At 44.7% G+C, this 16,267-nt stretch overlaps 1 protein-coding gene and 1 long non-coding RNA gene across 8 annotated transcripts in view; one reads left to right on the top strand and one right to left on the bottom strand.

The window, feature by feature from the left end:
* AMOTL1 (angiomotin like 1) overlaps positions 1–16,267 on the bottom strand; it is a 160,771-nt gene that overhangs the window by 132,548 nt on the left and 11,956 nt on the right. For 3 of the 7 annotated variants that reach the window (XM_058687429.1, XM_058687427.1, XM_058687426.1), the window contains exon 2: positions 6,036–6,161. In XM_058687429.1, coding sequence (XP_058543412.1) covers positions 6,036–6,120 — 85 coding nt within the window. In that variant the 5' untranslated portion in view covers positions 6,121–6,161. Of the gene's footprint in view, positions 1–4,000; positions 4,118–5,956; positions 6,162–16,267 lie in introns of those variants that run through there. The other 4 variants (XM_058687425.1, XM_058687424.1, XM_058687423.1 and 1 more) reach the window with 2 other exon arrangements.
* On the top strand, positions 6,131–10,879 carry LOC131487124 (uncharacterized). The gene is made up of 2 exons (XR_009249622.1): positions 6,131–6,236; positions 10,681–10,879. It is a non-coding gene; the product is annotated as an uncharacterized LOC131487124 (long non-coding RNA).

The following is a 16,267-nucleotide window of genomic DNA, read 5'->3' on the forward strand; positions in this document are numbered from 1 at the left end:
CTAGGATCTGTCCACAGCCTTCCCAACCCCGGGCCTTGGAAGGACACCGATTTCAAGCATGAAAGACAGAAAGAAGTGGGCTGAGCCCTCCCTCTGCCTTCCTCTCCTCCCCGGCCTTGCCCTTTGCTCATCTTCTCTGCAGGTAGCCTTCTGTCTCCCGGAGGCTCTCTGCTAGTTAACAGCAGAGCAGCAATGCCCGCCCCCCTTCCCCACCCCCCTTCTCCCTGGGGAGCATGGGCAGGACTGATTTAGGGGGAGAGAGTGGGGCCCGTGGCTACCTGAGCACAGCATGATTCTCTTCTGTTATACAGTCTCTTATCTGTGTCCTCTTAGGACAGGCCAACCAAGGACAAATGTATGCCCACCCGTAAGGTTTCACCAGAAAGAAACTGGTACTTAATTGGTCGCAGCATTAGCTCCAGGGCCGAACTGGTGCAAAGGCCATCTCCCCTCCTCCTAGGGTTTAATATTTGTACATATATTTAGTATATATGTATATAAACATACATAGTTGCCTTATTTCCCTTAAACAAAAATCAAAACTTCGGACAACTGTTCTAAAAAAGGCGTTTTATAACTTCCAAAAGAAAGAGATGGGCTCTACAAGAAAAGTAACTATCTCACACCTGGAAAAAAGTCATCATCCTCAGCAGAAACAATACAAACCAAGAGATGAGATGCTGCCAAGTCTGCCAGGAAGCCAAGGATTCATTTTCTAAAAATGCTAAATATGTTCTCTGAAAAATCCAAATACCAATGCGGTAGGTGCTACTGACAAAAGCAAGGTGTTTCACAAAATGCATAAGCCAATTGTATTCGTCCAGCCCGCTAGGGTTCCTATTACTAACTATGGAACAGAGATGAAGATTTAAAAGACTCCTCACTCAACATCATATCAAAGGAGATAAACTCCGGCTGAGCCAAGAAGCTACTGGAAGGTGTATGTGGACATGAATCAGAATAAAAAACCATTCCAAAAATACACACAGAAGAAGGTCCCTGCAGAGGAAAATCACACACTTCCAACTCACACCCAGTTGGATCCACCGGGTGAAATCAGACAAAATACCCTGTGTGGAGATTAAGGGCAAAAACATTTGCTGCAATTGAAGTCTGTGACCAAACTGCGACAAAAGAAATCCGTAGGATGCATGTGAGTCTCCGCTGAGATGCGGAGACCTGCCCTGATCTTGAATTTTCCACCCAAGCATCCTGGACTGTGGCCTGAGAGGAACTCTCTTCTCTCAGAGACTGCAGAGAATCCTCTCAGGCTGCCTGAGGCCTCCTGCCTTTCACACTGGAATGGTATTTCCAAGACGATATGGCCCTGGCAGTCAACACAGCATAGGTACTGGAAGGAACAGTAGAGGCCAAGGTGCGAGCCCTAGTCTTGCCACTAGTCTTTGGGAAGTGTCCAAACCTGCCCAGACCGTGAGCTCTTCGGTAACAGGAAAAGACATTTATGGAACTTGTTAAAACAAATGCCAGGAGAGGGGGCGCCTGGGTGGCTCAGGGGTAGGGTGTCCAACTTCCACTCAGATCACGATTTCACAGTTCGTGAGTTTGAGGCCCGGGTCAGACTCTGTGCTGATGGCTGCTTCAGATTCTGTCTCCCTCTCACTGCCCCTCCCCCGCCTCAGAAAAATAAACAAACATTAATTTTTTTTTTTTTTTTTTTTTTAATAGGGGCACCTGGGTGGCTCAGTCAGTTGAGAAACTGACTTTGGCTCAGGTCATGACCTCGCAGTTGGTGAGTTCAGCCTCACATCGGGCTCGCTGCAGTCAGCCTGTCGGCTCAGAGCCTGCTTCAGATCCTCTGTCCCCCACCTCTCTGCCCCTCTCCGGCTTGCACTCTCCCAAAAATAAATAAACATTTAAAAAAAAAAAAACCTTTTTTTAAGTGCCAGCAGAGGACTGTGGATAACAGATTCCATCGTGTTAGTCTTTTTACCGCACCATATGCAAGAGAAACGTGCAGAAAAGAAACAAGCCTCACAGAAAGGTGGAGATGCCACACAGCGTTGTCCTTTGAAACCGAACAAAGAAGTAAAATGGACACCGCATAGCCCAGCGGCATAAAGACCCGAGTTCGAACGTGAGCTCTGCTGGCATTTAGCCCTACGACCTTGGCTTCGCCATCTTGCCGCTCCAAGGCTCCGTTTCCTCGTGTGCAAAATGCGGATGATGCAAATAACTCCTTGTTGGGATTTCAGTGAGAATCGATAGGAAATAGAATAACGCCCGCAGCAGTGTTTAGCGCACACAGCGCTCCCAGAAAATGTTCCTCCTTTCCTTCCTGCCTGATGTGAAAACTCTCCCTGACCTTGAGAGAAACCGGAAGGGAGATCTGCTCCTTCCTGTTTTTATAACCATAATGGAGACAGCACCGCGGCATTTCTTTCACACACCTGGCCTGTACTGCCAGGTTAGGGTTCCCAAACTTCCTGGCTCTCCCCTGAAGAGACACATAAGCAGGTGGATTCCACTGGGAAGAAGGGACAATAGGGTTCCCGAAGGGCTGAGTGAACGCATTTATAACAGGATTTGGAGGTTCGCCGAGGAGGGCTGCGAAGGCCGCCCCTCCTGCGCCAAATCCCCACACGTGTGGTGTGCTAGCTGGCAAATGCAAGGAGCAGCCACATCAGCCTGTGATGCAGCAATCGGAAACAGAGCTCTGGCCAAATGCTGGCCCCCTTCTATCTGATGCGTCAGGCACTGCAGACAGCTTCGTTTGGAAAATGGGTTCCAGCCCTTCAAAAAAAGTTGGAAAAACCACCCGCCCAGGTCCTCGAGGGCGTTTTTAGCAGTGGAGGAAGCAAGAGTGGCAGAGGGACTTTCCTCCAGAAACTTCATTTCACCCCCAGACATCCTGGGTTCTCCTTGCCAGCTTCCTGAAGGCTGTTCCTACTCTAGTGGCCGCCCGCGACGCCCTGATGATAACACAGAGGCAGATGTTGCGTGGATCTGGCCCTGCCCCAAGGCCGATGACTCACCAGGATGACGGAGCCTCCCTGGCAGATAACACGGTTCTCAGAGGATTCCATGAAGCCAAGAACAAAACCCGAAGGCCTGGACACTCCAGGACTTTCCCTGGTACTTCACTAGAAATGGAAACTCTGTTAGCCCACAATGGGCATCCCACAATGGGTGGGAGAGGTGGGACAGGGGTCAGGGCATGGAGGAAAGATGCTCAGAAGCAGGTGGGTCAAGGCCTAGGCAATGCATTAGCTGAAGTGGCCGTGGGAGGGTCTTGGATGATAATCCACACGTTGCAACAGCACTGTTGGTTTTCTGGCCCTGCTCCGAGCTACGGCTCTTTTCTTCCATGACAATGAAATGACTGGCAATAAACGTCTGAAACTGGCCCACCAGAGACCTAAACTGAGAAGGGGGTGTTGGAGGGTAAAGCGAGGAGCGATAGCCATAGAGCGGCTTGGGGTCAGGCAGATCGAAGTTCAAATACCCACTCTGCCACTTCCCAGCTGAAGGATCTTGCACAAGCCTCTTGTCAGCCTCTTTGGGCTCAGTTTCTCCATTCATAAAATGAGAAGAAGGTTGTGAGAATGAATTGAGATCATCTATATGTATGTATAAAAATGGCTCAGCATCATGTCTGGGGCAACGTATATACCCAACGAATGACTGCTCTTTATGTATTTTGGTGATGATGCCAATTGTGACTTGGCTTTGTGACTTTATTTCTGAGTGCAAGTTCCCATTCTGGCCACCTCTCTAGTCCTCTTAAGACCTGAGCCCTTTCCCTGAACCACAGCCCAGGCCTCTGAGAACCACCCTAACACTAGCTGCCCATAAGGATTTCTACATTTCAGCTCCCTTGATTCTTTGTCACTGTGTCTCACCCACAAACCACACCACTGCCATCCTTTGCCTTGGACACCTCCATCATCACCTACTGAGGGTCCGAACTGGGACCACATATCCGGTATCTGTTGCCCACTAGAGTTAAACTCCTCCATCAGCCCCGAAGCTTAACAATTACCTGAGACCAACGCCCCCCCATTAGGCAGTTCGAAGACACCGGTCTGGTTCCCCTTCCTACTAGCCAGCCGTGCCCTGAAGATGGGAGATCCACGGCAGGGTCGACTCGTAGCGGGATGTGGTCATTTGTGGAGTTGGTGGCAACAAGCAGTTTTTAGCCACCGGTTTGTCACAATGGTCCTGAAAGCTTCTAAAATTCTGTGACAGGTGATTCTATTGCCTAGGTTACAAAAGCACCGGCAGACAAAGCACATCTACTTCCTTTCTCTCCTCTGACTTCAGACTTTGGTGAAAAAGCCTGGAGCGGTGAATGGAGTGCTATGGGTGTGCTCACGGTACCATGAAGTGGTGCCGTGGTGCCGGGAGAGGTGTGCACAGACCAGCTGGGTCACCACAGTCAAAGGTGGCTCTCAGCGAAGGAGAGATGCCCACAGGATGCGGTCCTACCCATTTATTCATTCGCTGAGCCACGCAGCCAGCCTGCCATTGTATGTATATGCATCAAGTATTCGCTAGGCTGCTTGTGAAAGGGATGCAAAGGCCAATGAAGCAAGGCCTCAGGAAGCCCAGAGGCTGCCCAAGCTATGCACCGTCACAACACAACACGGTAAGGCAGGCGCCGTGACGCGGGAACCTGTAAGTTCCGCGGCCACGCTGAGGTCAGGCCTCTCGGTCAGACCAGGGTGGAGTGGGTGGGTGGCGGCAGGGAGAGACCCGGAATAGATGACTTCGGTTGAGGCTTCACTGATGGGTGGGAACCTGCCGGGTAGAAGGCAAATAGTAGTAACAGCCCGCGCAGAGGCTCACGGTGTGCGAGAGCATGACATGTCCAAGGATCCAGAGGCCGGTTAGTGCATCAACAGAAGAGGTTTGCTTTTAGTAATGAACAGCAGGAGATGAGTCTAGAGAGGCAGGCAGAGGTCTGATCAGGGAAGGCTGTGTGTTGAGCGAGGGAGGTTCAACTGTATTCCATGGGCTGTGAGGAGACACCGGCATAAGAACCTCTAACAAGTGGGTTAGGTGGAGGCGTGACAGGGCACAGGAGGGAACAGCCGTTGGCTTCTGGCTGAACTCATCCAAGTTTTCTCAAAGTTTTGACCTTCCCTTTGGGCAGTCTCCCATTGCGTGCGGTAGGCCCTGTCGGAAGATGTACCCTGGGGCAGAGCTCTGTAAGTTACCCATTTTAGAGACGGGGTGCAGCAGAGTGTGGTCTGGTGATCTCCCCGACCATCTTTCTCCCTTGTGTTCCCAGTGCTTGGCACATAGTAGATACTCAATACTGGTTGAACGAATGTATAAACGACAACGGGAGGCATAACCTTACTAAAAACCTCATGTGAGTGCATTAGGGGCCTTTATCTCCTTATCCATAGAATGGTTCCTACCCCCAAAGTAGATCTCCATTAGATATGGAGGATGGGGGGTGGCGGGTGGTTCTTAGACCTGAAAGAGGCCCACAAGTCTGTATGAGGGTTACATTTGTATGCGCCACTCCAGTTAACTTACAGCATCCCCATCACTTAACACTGTGTTGCATTAATCAGATGTCAGGCAAGAAAAAAGAAGAGAAAGTGAGCTGACCTACTCTGTTTCTACTGGTTGCATTATCCTCAATGCCAGTCTTTGCAGGGCTGTTGAGAGGAGAGGAGACAAGATAAGCAGGAATACAGTACCTGACACATGTTAGGTGCCCAGAGATGTGTGACTAACTTCCTCCCTGGCTAGGGTAAGGGCTCAGTAAATGACAGCTCGCATTACTCATAGTCCTTATCACAGCCCTACGAAGTAAGCATTCTTACTCTCATGTTAGAGCTGAGAATATGATAGGCTTTCTCAGGCCACGTAGCTTAGAAGTAGGAAATTCAGGATCTGAACCCAGGTCTGCCTGACTGCAAAGTCCATTCCTCTCCTCTCCTCCTGGCTTTTTTTGAAAAGACAAACAGCACTGGGCACGTACTGAGCACAGCTGGGTTGACACAATGAGTGCAGGAGTTGAAGAGTACCACGTGTATCAGGGACATCAAAAGCAGCCATACCCCCTCTGGTGTTGGCAAAACGATGAATTCCAGCATGAGACAACCAGGTTCCTTCCTCCAAGGGCCATTTTTCACCGAGGTCCATGTTTCCAACAGCTCTCTTGTATGTGCAGCTCTTGGAATCTCCTGAAATAAATAATGAGCACAAAAAAAGGGAGATGAATTACCACTGATGCTCTCCTGGGACAGAGAAGCCTTCTGGTAGGAAAGTCGTCATTTCCAGTTCAGTATGTTTCTTTAGCATGCAGAGATTGTGGTCAAGATCTGGGCACGGCCCAAATATGAGATCTTCCAATGAGGCTACTCAAATCTGCAAACCATGGTTTCCCTCCCCATTCAGTTAACAAATGTTTATGGAGCAACCATCACATGCCAGGCTTTGAGCGAGGAACTTACTGTGTTGAGTTCTGCACATAATATAGACTTCTAGAATTTCAGGGTAGGATACAGGAGAATCTCAATTTCATAAAAATAATCGGTATATACTTCTATATATGCTTAAAACACAGACTGGAAAAATTTTGAACCAGAAAATTGGAGGTAGCTACTAATACATTGGAATTATGAGTGCTTTTTTATTTTCTGTGTAATTTTCTGCATTTCCACAATAAACATGCATTACTCTGATCGTCTGAAAAATGTATACAATAAGTGTCATTTGAAAGAAAAATACCAGGGCTAAGAAGGATCATGGAGACCAATTTTTCATTTCCCCTTGAAAACCATAACAGAAAGTCACATGTCACGAGGGGTCCTGGCTTTCACGAAAAGGTCACCTCACCAGGTACCTCTGAGAAGTCCAGCCTGGGGAATCTCTACCTGTATCTGGGAAGATTACAACTCATGGCCAATCTTTTGCTTTTTCATTTCAAAGAGGTTTTCATAAAGCTCTGCACATAACAGGTTCTCAGATCGATGTGGCTGAATAATTGGACGTGACTGATTGACTTAATCTAGAAATGCAGTGCGTAGGCTATCCACCATGTCAGAAACCCTGTCAGCCTAACTAGGATGGCCACCAATTATCAGTTGTCGCAATCAGACCAGCTGGCTTGCTTTGATCTCTAGAACACTGTCGAAAGTTGCCTTGAAGTTTCCTGCAGGCACGGCACATTGACTTGTCTTTTGGCTGTCTGCCTGGCGAAGTCTGGTACTCTTGGGAATTGCAACGAATAACGAAAAATCTCTCATAAAATACCAGGTGGTACCAAAGATTGTGCTGTACTTTACTGAGTACTGGCTCCCTAGGGATTTGTTTTCAATCCAAGCACCCAAAAGTTTTAGAAGGGAATCCTAGACCAGAGGGGATACAGCACAATGACACAGCAAAAACATTGGACTTACGAATAGATCCAGATTTTAGCCCTGGCTCTGGCACTACTGAGTGATTTGGGGCAAACCACTTACTGTCTCTGGCTTGATTTCCCCAACTTTAAATGAGGGAATTAGGACCAGATGTTGGCAAAGGCTTGTTCAGTCTTCCAAAACTTGCAGCTTATAATAATATGCTTTACATACAAAGGCGACCTATCCACCCACATCAGTGGGTGGAGAAAGCTGTGTTATTTATCCATTAGCAAACTGAGACATCAGCCTGAGCACATGAGAGGTGGCTGATCAAGGCTAGAGATAATCTGCCATCAGAACAAGACATGCTCTCTGTGCAAAACTAAAAACATGTCTGGAATAGAAATCCAATCCTGAGCCGTGATCATGCCGGCATCGTCATTTAATCAAACGACCTAAGTATTCAACATCTTGTACCTTCACCGGTCATGAAATAACATTAATAATAATACTACATCCTTAAAAAACAACTTTTATTTACAGTAGACTGGCCATTCAAAACCATTTTGTCATTAATTCTTGCAGTATCTTTGAGGAGTTGGAGATTTGACAATTTAGCTTTATTTGGCAAAAATCGAGCTTTATCGATTACTTGGACAGTGGTTTTCCTCATCGCTCTTGGCCCAGTGATCTAGGCACCCTCTGCCCCACCAAGGAACCAGATTTGTAGGATGATCTCTCCTGGATGTGTGAGGTTAGATTCTCACATCTGTGTATTTATTTTATTAATCTGAGCTACATAGGCTCACATTGTTTTATTAACTTCAACCTACAAACCCCGCTGGTTTCTCTGATGCTTGAATTTCACACCCCAGCTTGGGAAAGCCACACACAAAATGTGAACTGAAATTGCATCAAGCACAAGTATTTCGAGGAAGACTTTGATCAATCCCATCTGTTACTGACACCCTAACACTATCACTTCAGTCACGGGAAGGCCCAGCGTTGCTCGTGAAACTGTGGAGCCTAGGAAACATTTTCCAGGCCTCTGGCCATAATTTATTCAAGGTTTTCTATAGAGTGGTGAACCTCTATCCATGTCTCAAAGACTAAGTCTGCACAGAAGAAGCTAAAACATGCAAAAAATCTTTAAAATTTATTTATTTTTGAGAGAGAGCAAGGGAGAGACAGAAAGAGGGGGAGAGAGAGCAAATCCCAAGGAGGCTCTGCACTATCAGCATGGAGCCCAACCCAGGGCTTGAACTCATGAATCATGAGATATCATGATAGCAGATATCAGATATGATGACCTGAGCTGGAACCAAGAGTCCAATGCTTAACCGACTGAGCCACCCAAGTGCTCCTGAAAAGACAAAATTAATGCAACCTTGGGAATGGGGAGTGAGGAAATACTTTAAAGAATAAGGTGGGGTGGTGTGAGTGGGAAAGCCTGTTCAAATCCTACAGTTGTAACTGACTTTGAGAAGCATTTTTCAAAGAGCTATCTGTTGAAAGTGCTGCTATAAACATCGGGGTACAAGTACCCCTATGCATCAGCACTCCTGTATCCCTTGGGTAAGTTCCTAACAGTGCTATTGCTGGGTCATAGGGTAGATCTATTTTTAATTTTTTGAGGAACCTCCACACCGTTTTCCAGAGTGGCTGCACCAGTTTGCATTCCCGCCAACAATGCAAGAGGGTTCCCGTTTCTCCACATCCTCTCCAGCATCTAGAGTCTCCTGATTTGTTCATTTTAGCCACTCTGGCATGAGGTGGTATCTCAGTGTGGTTTTGATTTGTATTTCCATGATGAGGAGTGACATTGAGCATCTTTTCATGTGCCTGTTGGCCATCTGGATGTCTTCTTTAGAGAAGCATCTATTCATGTTTTCTGCCCATTTCTTCACTGGATTATTTGTTTTTTGGGTGTGGAGTTGGTGAGTTCTTTATAGATTTTGGATACTAGCCCTTTGTCTGATATGTCATTTGCAAATATCTTTTCCCATTCCAAATTATGGAAAGAGCCTAAATGTCCATCAACTGATGAATGAGTAAAGAAATTGTGGTTTATATACACAATGGAATACTACTCGGCAACGAGAAAGAATGAATTATGGCCTTTTGTAGCAATGTGGATGGAACTGGAGAGTGTTAATGCTAAGTGAAATAAGTCATACAGAGAAAGACAGACACCATATGTTTTCACTCTTATGTGGATCCTGAGAAACTTAAGAGAAGACCATGGGGGAGGGAAAGGGGAAAAAAAAAGTTAGAGAGGGAGGGAGGCAAACCATAAGAGACTCTTAAAAACTGAGACTAAACTGAGGGTTGATGGGGGTGGGAGGGAAGGGAAAGTGGGTGATGGGCATTGAGGAGGGCACCTGTTGGGATGAGCATTGGGTGTGGTATGGAAACCAATCTGACAATAAATTTCATGTTAAAAAAAAAATAAATGTTAAAAAAAAAAGCTATCTGTATTCCCACGTTCATTGAAGCATTATTTACAGTAGCCAAGATATGGAAACAAGGTGTCTTATTAATGAATGAATGATTGGATTAAGATGTTTTACTTAAACATACACAGTCACATAGTAGATCTGGAGGGCATTATGCTAAGTGAAAAAAGCCAAAGAGGGAGACAGTAAATACTGCCTGATACCACTTACATGTGGAATCTATAAAGAAAAAAGGTAGAACTCTTAGATAAAGAGAATAGAAAAGTGGTTGCCAGGGGCAGGAAGTTGGAGAAAATAGGGAGAGGTTGGTAAAAGGGTGCAAACTTTCAGCTGTAAGACGAATAAGGTCTGAGGGTCTAATGTGCAGCCCAGTGACTCTAGCTGATAACACTGTATTGTATAAGTGAAATTTGTTAAAAGAGTGGAACTTGAATGTTGTCCCCCATAGGTAAATATGTAAGGTAATGGATATGCTAACTAGATGGGAAGAATCATTTCACAACGTACACATACATCAAATCGCCAGTGTATACCCTAAATATCTTTCGATACTATTTGTCGATTAAACGTCAATAAAGCTGAAAAAATAACATAGGAAAAATAAAGAGAAGCACTAAGCCACCTGCATCGTTGGACACTGGGATGTATGGGATGCAGGATACTGTGAATACATAATTGATCTTTCATAAACATTGGTTGATTGAACAGACGCATAAATGATAATGACCAGTGTTTGCAAGGACCCTAGTCAGATATCAGCTACTGTTAAGCTGGCAAAGGAAACCTTCCTGCCCCAAGAGAGTGGTATGGGGCCCAATGGACCTTTGGACTTGAGGAAGTTAACTCTGACTCCCTGACGACCAGAACTCAACCTAAACAGACATGTCCTCCTCTCTTTTCAGAGCTGCCTCCAGAGCAAGCCATCCTCCCAGCTGCCTGAGCCAGAAACAGACTATCCTTGATTGATTGATTACATCGCACATCTGATCAATCACCACATTTTGTCCATTCTAACTTTCAGGTATCTCAAGAATACATTTGCTTCCCTCTGTTCTCAGTTCAGCCACTATCATCTTCCATTGAGATACTACAGCAATTTCAGTGGGTCCCTGGCCTTCCTTTCCTCCAACCCAGTCTCCACACTTTGTTGTATAGTATATTTTTTAAATTTCTTTGTAAAATTTTTTGTTTATTTATTTTGAGAGAGGGCGCACACAAATGGGGGAGAGGGGCAGCGAGGGAGAGAGAGAGAATCCCAAGCAGGCTCCATGCTGTCAGCGTGGAGCCCAAAGTGGGGCTTGATCTCACGACCATGAGATCATGACCTGAGCCAAAAATCAAGAGTTGGACACTTAACTGACTGAGCCACCTGGGCGTCCCAGTTGTATTAATATTTTTAAAACACACATCTGATCATGTCACTCCTCGATTAAAATACTTCAGTGATTCATTATTCTCAGGGAAAAGTCTGGACCATTTCATACATAAGGCCCAACTATAGCAAAGTATGTACAGTCTCTGAATAAGCAGCCTTCTTTGGTCTTTTGTGTATTCATCCGGCCATTCTAGAGCTCTAGCAAGACTGCCTTCCTGCCTCACCTTGCTAACTGCAACTTATCCTTCACATCTCATCTTAGAGATGGTTGTATGTTCCCACAGACTTCCCTGTCCTTACCTCATTACATGTTTCACACTGTACTGTAAATGTCTGTTAATATGTAGAGTTTAGTTCATAATTTATGTCCTTGAGAACAGAGATCCTACTTATTTGTACCCCTGGCATTTGTACAGGGGCTGACCCAAGGTAAGCACTCAACATATATCTGTTGAATGAATGAATGAATGAATGGTGGTGCTTGGCACAAGCATCTTTAGCATGTTCCTTTGGAAAGTATTCTCTTTGCAACCTCACCCACCTCCTCTGCTTCTTTGGAAATTTCTCCACTTAAAAGCCACGCCTTATCTGCCTCTGCTTCCTGGCCCCATCCTGACCTTCTCATCCAGTCTAATCCGCCGAGATTCTCCCACTTATACTCCCACTTCAGTCTGCATACCTGTTCCTCTGCCCAGCATGCCACTAGAGCCCCTGCCCTTCACACACCTGCCTCCCTCTCCAAGCTTGGGATGAAACTACACGTGACTATCCACAGGAGATACCTGCCCACCTAATACAGCCAAATCACACCTAGACCTCTAACCAATATCTCTGGAGTCTTTTCTGTCAGTGGGGCTAGATCTAGAAATACAAATTCAGAAAACCCCTGGCCATAACCTTGACTCTGCCTTTACTGCCATAATATAGTTCCAACTGTAGAGAAGGAATAAATTATGTAGAAGTGCCGTATGTGGGGAATCATGTGGTGTATTGCATCATCTAGGTATTCGAGCAACAAGGGGTTGTAAAGAATATGAACACCCTCACAGCAAGAAAGTCCATTTGCTGATTACTTATACTACAAATCAAAATATACATAACTTATACCATAAATCAAGATGTATATAGAGATATTAATATAGTTATACAAAATTTATTCATTTGATAAATATTTACTTGGTATCTCCTATGTTTTAACTACTGTGCTAAATGCTTGGGATAGAACAGGGTAAATGTCTTTCTTTCTTCAAGGAGTTTTCAACCTTGTCTGGGAGACAGATATCTAGACATATCTTTACAGAATAATGTACTAAGTGCAAGCATAGAGGCACGCACAAGGTAAATCAAAGATCAGAAAATAATAAAATCTAGAATTTGGTAGGGATCTTAGGGCCTTTAGTCCAACCCTTGCCTTATGCATGAGTATAACCTCTCCAGTATATGCCTACCTGGCTCAAACTTAAATACTATCAGTGGGAAGGACCTCCCTTTCTCTCCAGGCAGCCCGTGATATTTGTGAACACTTTGGTCAAGCACCTCATTTTAAAATTCTTCATATATTGATATTTACCAACAATAAATATTGGTGCTGAGCTATTTTAGGACTCCTACCCCTTGTTCTGTTCTTCAAAGGCTGCTTAAAGATGTGATACTTTTCCAGGAATATCAAAAATTGACCCTAGTTCTGATGTTCTCCGAGTCTTGCAGATCTGAACCTCCTTCTTCCATAAGTCAGGGATCAGAAGGAGTGTTCCATATTGGTTCTGAGTAGAAGGTATAAATCTATCTTGTCACACCCAGAAAGCAGGCCAAGCAGCTAAGTTATAGCGCAAGAGGGAAGAGGTTCCACGATGGGATCTTCTTCTCAACTAGGAACTTCTGGCTAACACCTGCATTATCTGGGCTCTAGGTGTCTTAGTCAGTATGGGATGCTGTAACAAAGTACCATAGACTGGGTGGCTTATAAAAACCAGAAATTTATTTCTTACAGTTCTTGAAGCTGAAAGTCCAAGATGAGGCTGCCAGCATGGTCAGGTTCTGGGGAGGACCCTCTTTTGGTTGTACACTGCTGACTTCTCATTGCATCTTCACATGGCAGAAGGGGCCAGAGAGTTCACTGGGGTCCTGTTTACGAGGGCATTAATCCCTTGCATGAGGGCTCCACTCTCATGGCCTAATCGCACCCAAAGATCCTGCCGATACCATCACATTGGGGGGTTAGGACTTCAATATACGGATTTTGAGGGACACAGATATTCAGTCTCTTGTACTAGTATCATCTATCAGAGAAATCCAATCGCCAGCAACCTTGTGGACCAGGGTAGCACAGAGGGCAGTATCCTCTTGGGCTGCCCCAAGAGTTTGGCTCCGATGAGTTTCAGTTTCTAAATTTGGAAGATTCTTTTCTTTCCATCTCCAGATAAACCAAGCACATCAGAGTCTACATTTGGGCTCCTAATATTCAAGTGATAAAATTCAACAACACATACAAGACAAGACTCTTAAGCTGGGAAAAAGAGGAGTAGAATGCTCTTAAGTATCCTGTGTAAGAAGATACCTCTTCACGTGAATAAAGGGGCATGAAATGCTAGAGGCAGAGTCTTCCTCTGTCTGAAATGGCTGATATTTAGAGTTGCCATGATTCTTCTGGGATTCTTATCTGTTCCAAAGTATTCTTACCAGCTTTGTAGAATTGGAAAGTTTGAGTAACTTAAAAACCATTATTTCAAATAGGTTCATCTAACTAAGCAGAGTATTTGTGAAGGTACTGTGTAGTTTATTGATGTTAATATTTTAAGTACTCCAATAAATAATTTATGCTACTACTCTAAGGAGCTATGGCAACAAGCATATTTTTAGGAAACCTAATGAAGTTATAAAATTGTGAGGTTCCTTGCAGAACTCTCAGTGACTCAGACTTTTCATCTCTAAAGTCAGTCCATTGAGACGGAGCTTAGAAGTCCCATCTGCCACGAAACCTTCCCAGGCAGTTATTTCCTTCTCTGTGCTTTGCAGAACTTTTTGTATTCCATTAGGACAATGCTTTTCCATTGGATGATAGTACTCTCTTTACAACATGATTGTCATACTCAGTGGGAGGTCTCCTCAGGACAAAGTTATATCTTATCCACCCTTCCATTGCCACCATTAGCCCAGTAGCCCCACATCTGGCTGGAAGTGGGGTTAGGCAATGCTTGTTGGATGAATGAGACTGACATACCTACAACAGAGACTTCAATGAGTCTGTACCTGCAAACTCTTCACATAACTCAGGGTTCCACCAGCAATCACAGCAAAAGATTTGTCATCGTATTCTGCCATCCAGGCAGCACAATGCCTAAGCCCATGCTGATGAAGTTGGGAAAAGGAAGATAAATACTTCAAGAAAACTGGGTTCTCATGTGACCCTGGACAAATCACTTCATCTCCCTGGAGCTCTCAGTTTTTCTAGTGTATGAAATAGAGCTTATAAAGTCCATTATTCTATCTTTAACAGAGTTTTATGAAAATCATATGTCAACTGGAGAATCATCAAAACAGTATACAAACACATAGCACTGTCATCATTCAGCAAATTTGCTTAGAGATATCACCTGCTATGCAGCATTGAATTCCAACTTGTAGTTGCCCAAGTTGCTATTCCAACTTGTAGTTTACATAGCATGTGGGAGGCAGTATAAATGTACAGTCTAAATTTGGGTGAGAGCAAGGACTTTGGGGACAGATCTAGATTCAAATCCCAGGTCCACCATTTCCTAGCAGTGATCCAAGAGCAAAGCGTATAACCTTGCTGAGCCTCATTTTCCCCCTAACAGGGGATCACAGCACACACTTTGTGGGGTTGCTGTAACGATGAAATGAGACATATCTGTAATGTACCTCATATAGATCCTAGCTGGTAATACAACTCAATAAATGGTGATAGTAGTTGTTGTTTAATTTAATATTTATTTTTGAGAGAGAGAGAGAGAGAGAGAGACAAAGAGAGAGACAGAGCATGAGTGGGGGAGGGGGAGAAGCAGAGAGAGAGGGAGACACAGAATATGAAGCAGTCTCCAGGCCCTGAGCTTTCAGCACAGAGGCTGACGTGGGACTCGAACTCCCCAACCTCAAGATCATGACCTGAGCCAAAGTCGGACCTTTAAACCAATGGAGCCACCCAGGCACCCGATAGTAGTTGTTTTTATTAAAATCATTATTAACTCCTGGAGTAGATATACTTCTGCAAGTGACTTAGTCCCACCTGCAAAGTCCATTCCATGGGGAAAACTGTGATGGAGCATTAGGAAGCAGTCATCTGTCCCTAGAGCAAGGCTGCTGGCTGGACCCCACTTCCAAGAAAAGGACATGTGTAAAAAGTGGCCTCCAGTACACATGTGAAACATGGGCTGTGTGCCAGTCCTAGAAAGGAAGGGGGCTAAGCAGGAAGGAGCAAGAGAGACAAAGAGGCAGAGAAAAGTTCCGTAAGGACTTGCTGAGGCAGAGCCATAAACGATGTCGTCTGCGCGTGGGATATTGTGAAACCACAGGAGAGGATTAAGTGGTTCTATTTCAGAACAGGAATTGAACTGCACTCTATGAGGCAGAGACAAAGAGCCAGAATAAGACAAGTGACCAAAGTTCTGATAATGAACCAAAGTGCCACAGCTCTGATTGAGAACAGGGTATTGACAGAGAACATACTGAAGGTTGCTGCCAGGGTGTTGGGTTGGGGGATGGGCTAAATGGATGCCGCGCGTTAAGGAGGGCACTTGTTGGGATGAGCACTGGGTGTTCCATGTAAGTGATGAATGACTAAATTCTACTCCTGAAACCATTACTACACTATATGTTAACTAACTTGGATTTAAATGTAAAAAGAATATATTTAAGGAAATTAAATCATTTAATATTTACAGAAAACACCTGTCAGAACCAAGAGAATTCTAAGAAGACATAAAGATTAGGTATAATGTGGTATCCTAGACAGATCCTGGAACAGAAAAAGGCCATTTGGTAAAAGGTAAGGAAATGTGAATAAAGTATAGACTTCAGTTCATAATAACGTACTGTATCAATATTCATTAATCATAACAAATCTACTTTACTAACATAAGATGTCAACACTAAAGGAA

The sequence above is a fragment of the Neofelis nebulosa genome, chromosome 10 (genome assembly GCF_028018385.1).
Source record: "Neofelis nebulosa isolate mNeoNeb1 chromosome 10, mNeoNeb1.pri, whole genome shotgun sequence".
NCBI classification, from domain to species: domain Eukaryota; kingdom Metazoa; phylum Chordata; class Mammalia; order Carnivora; family Felidae; genus Neofelis; species Neofelis nebulosa.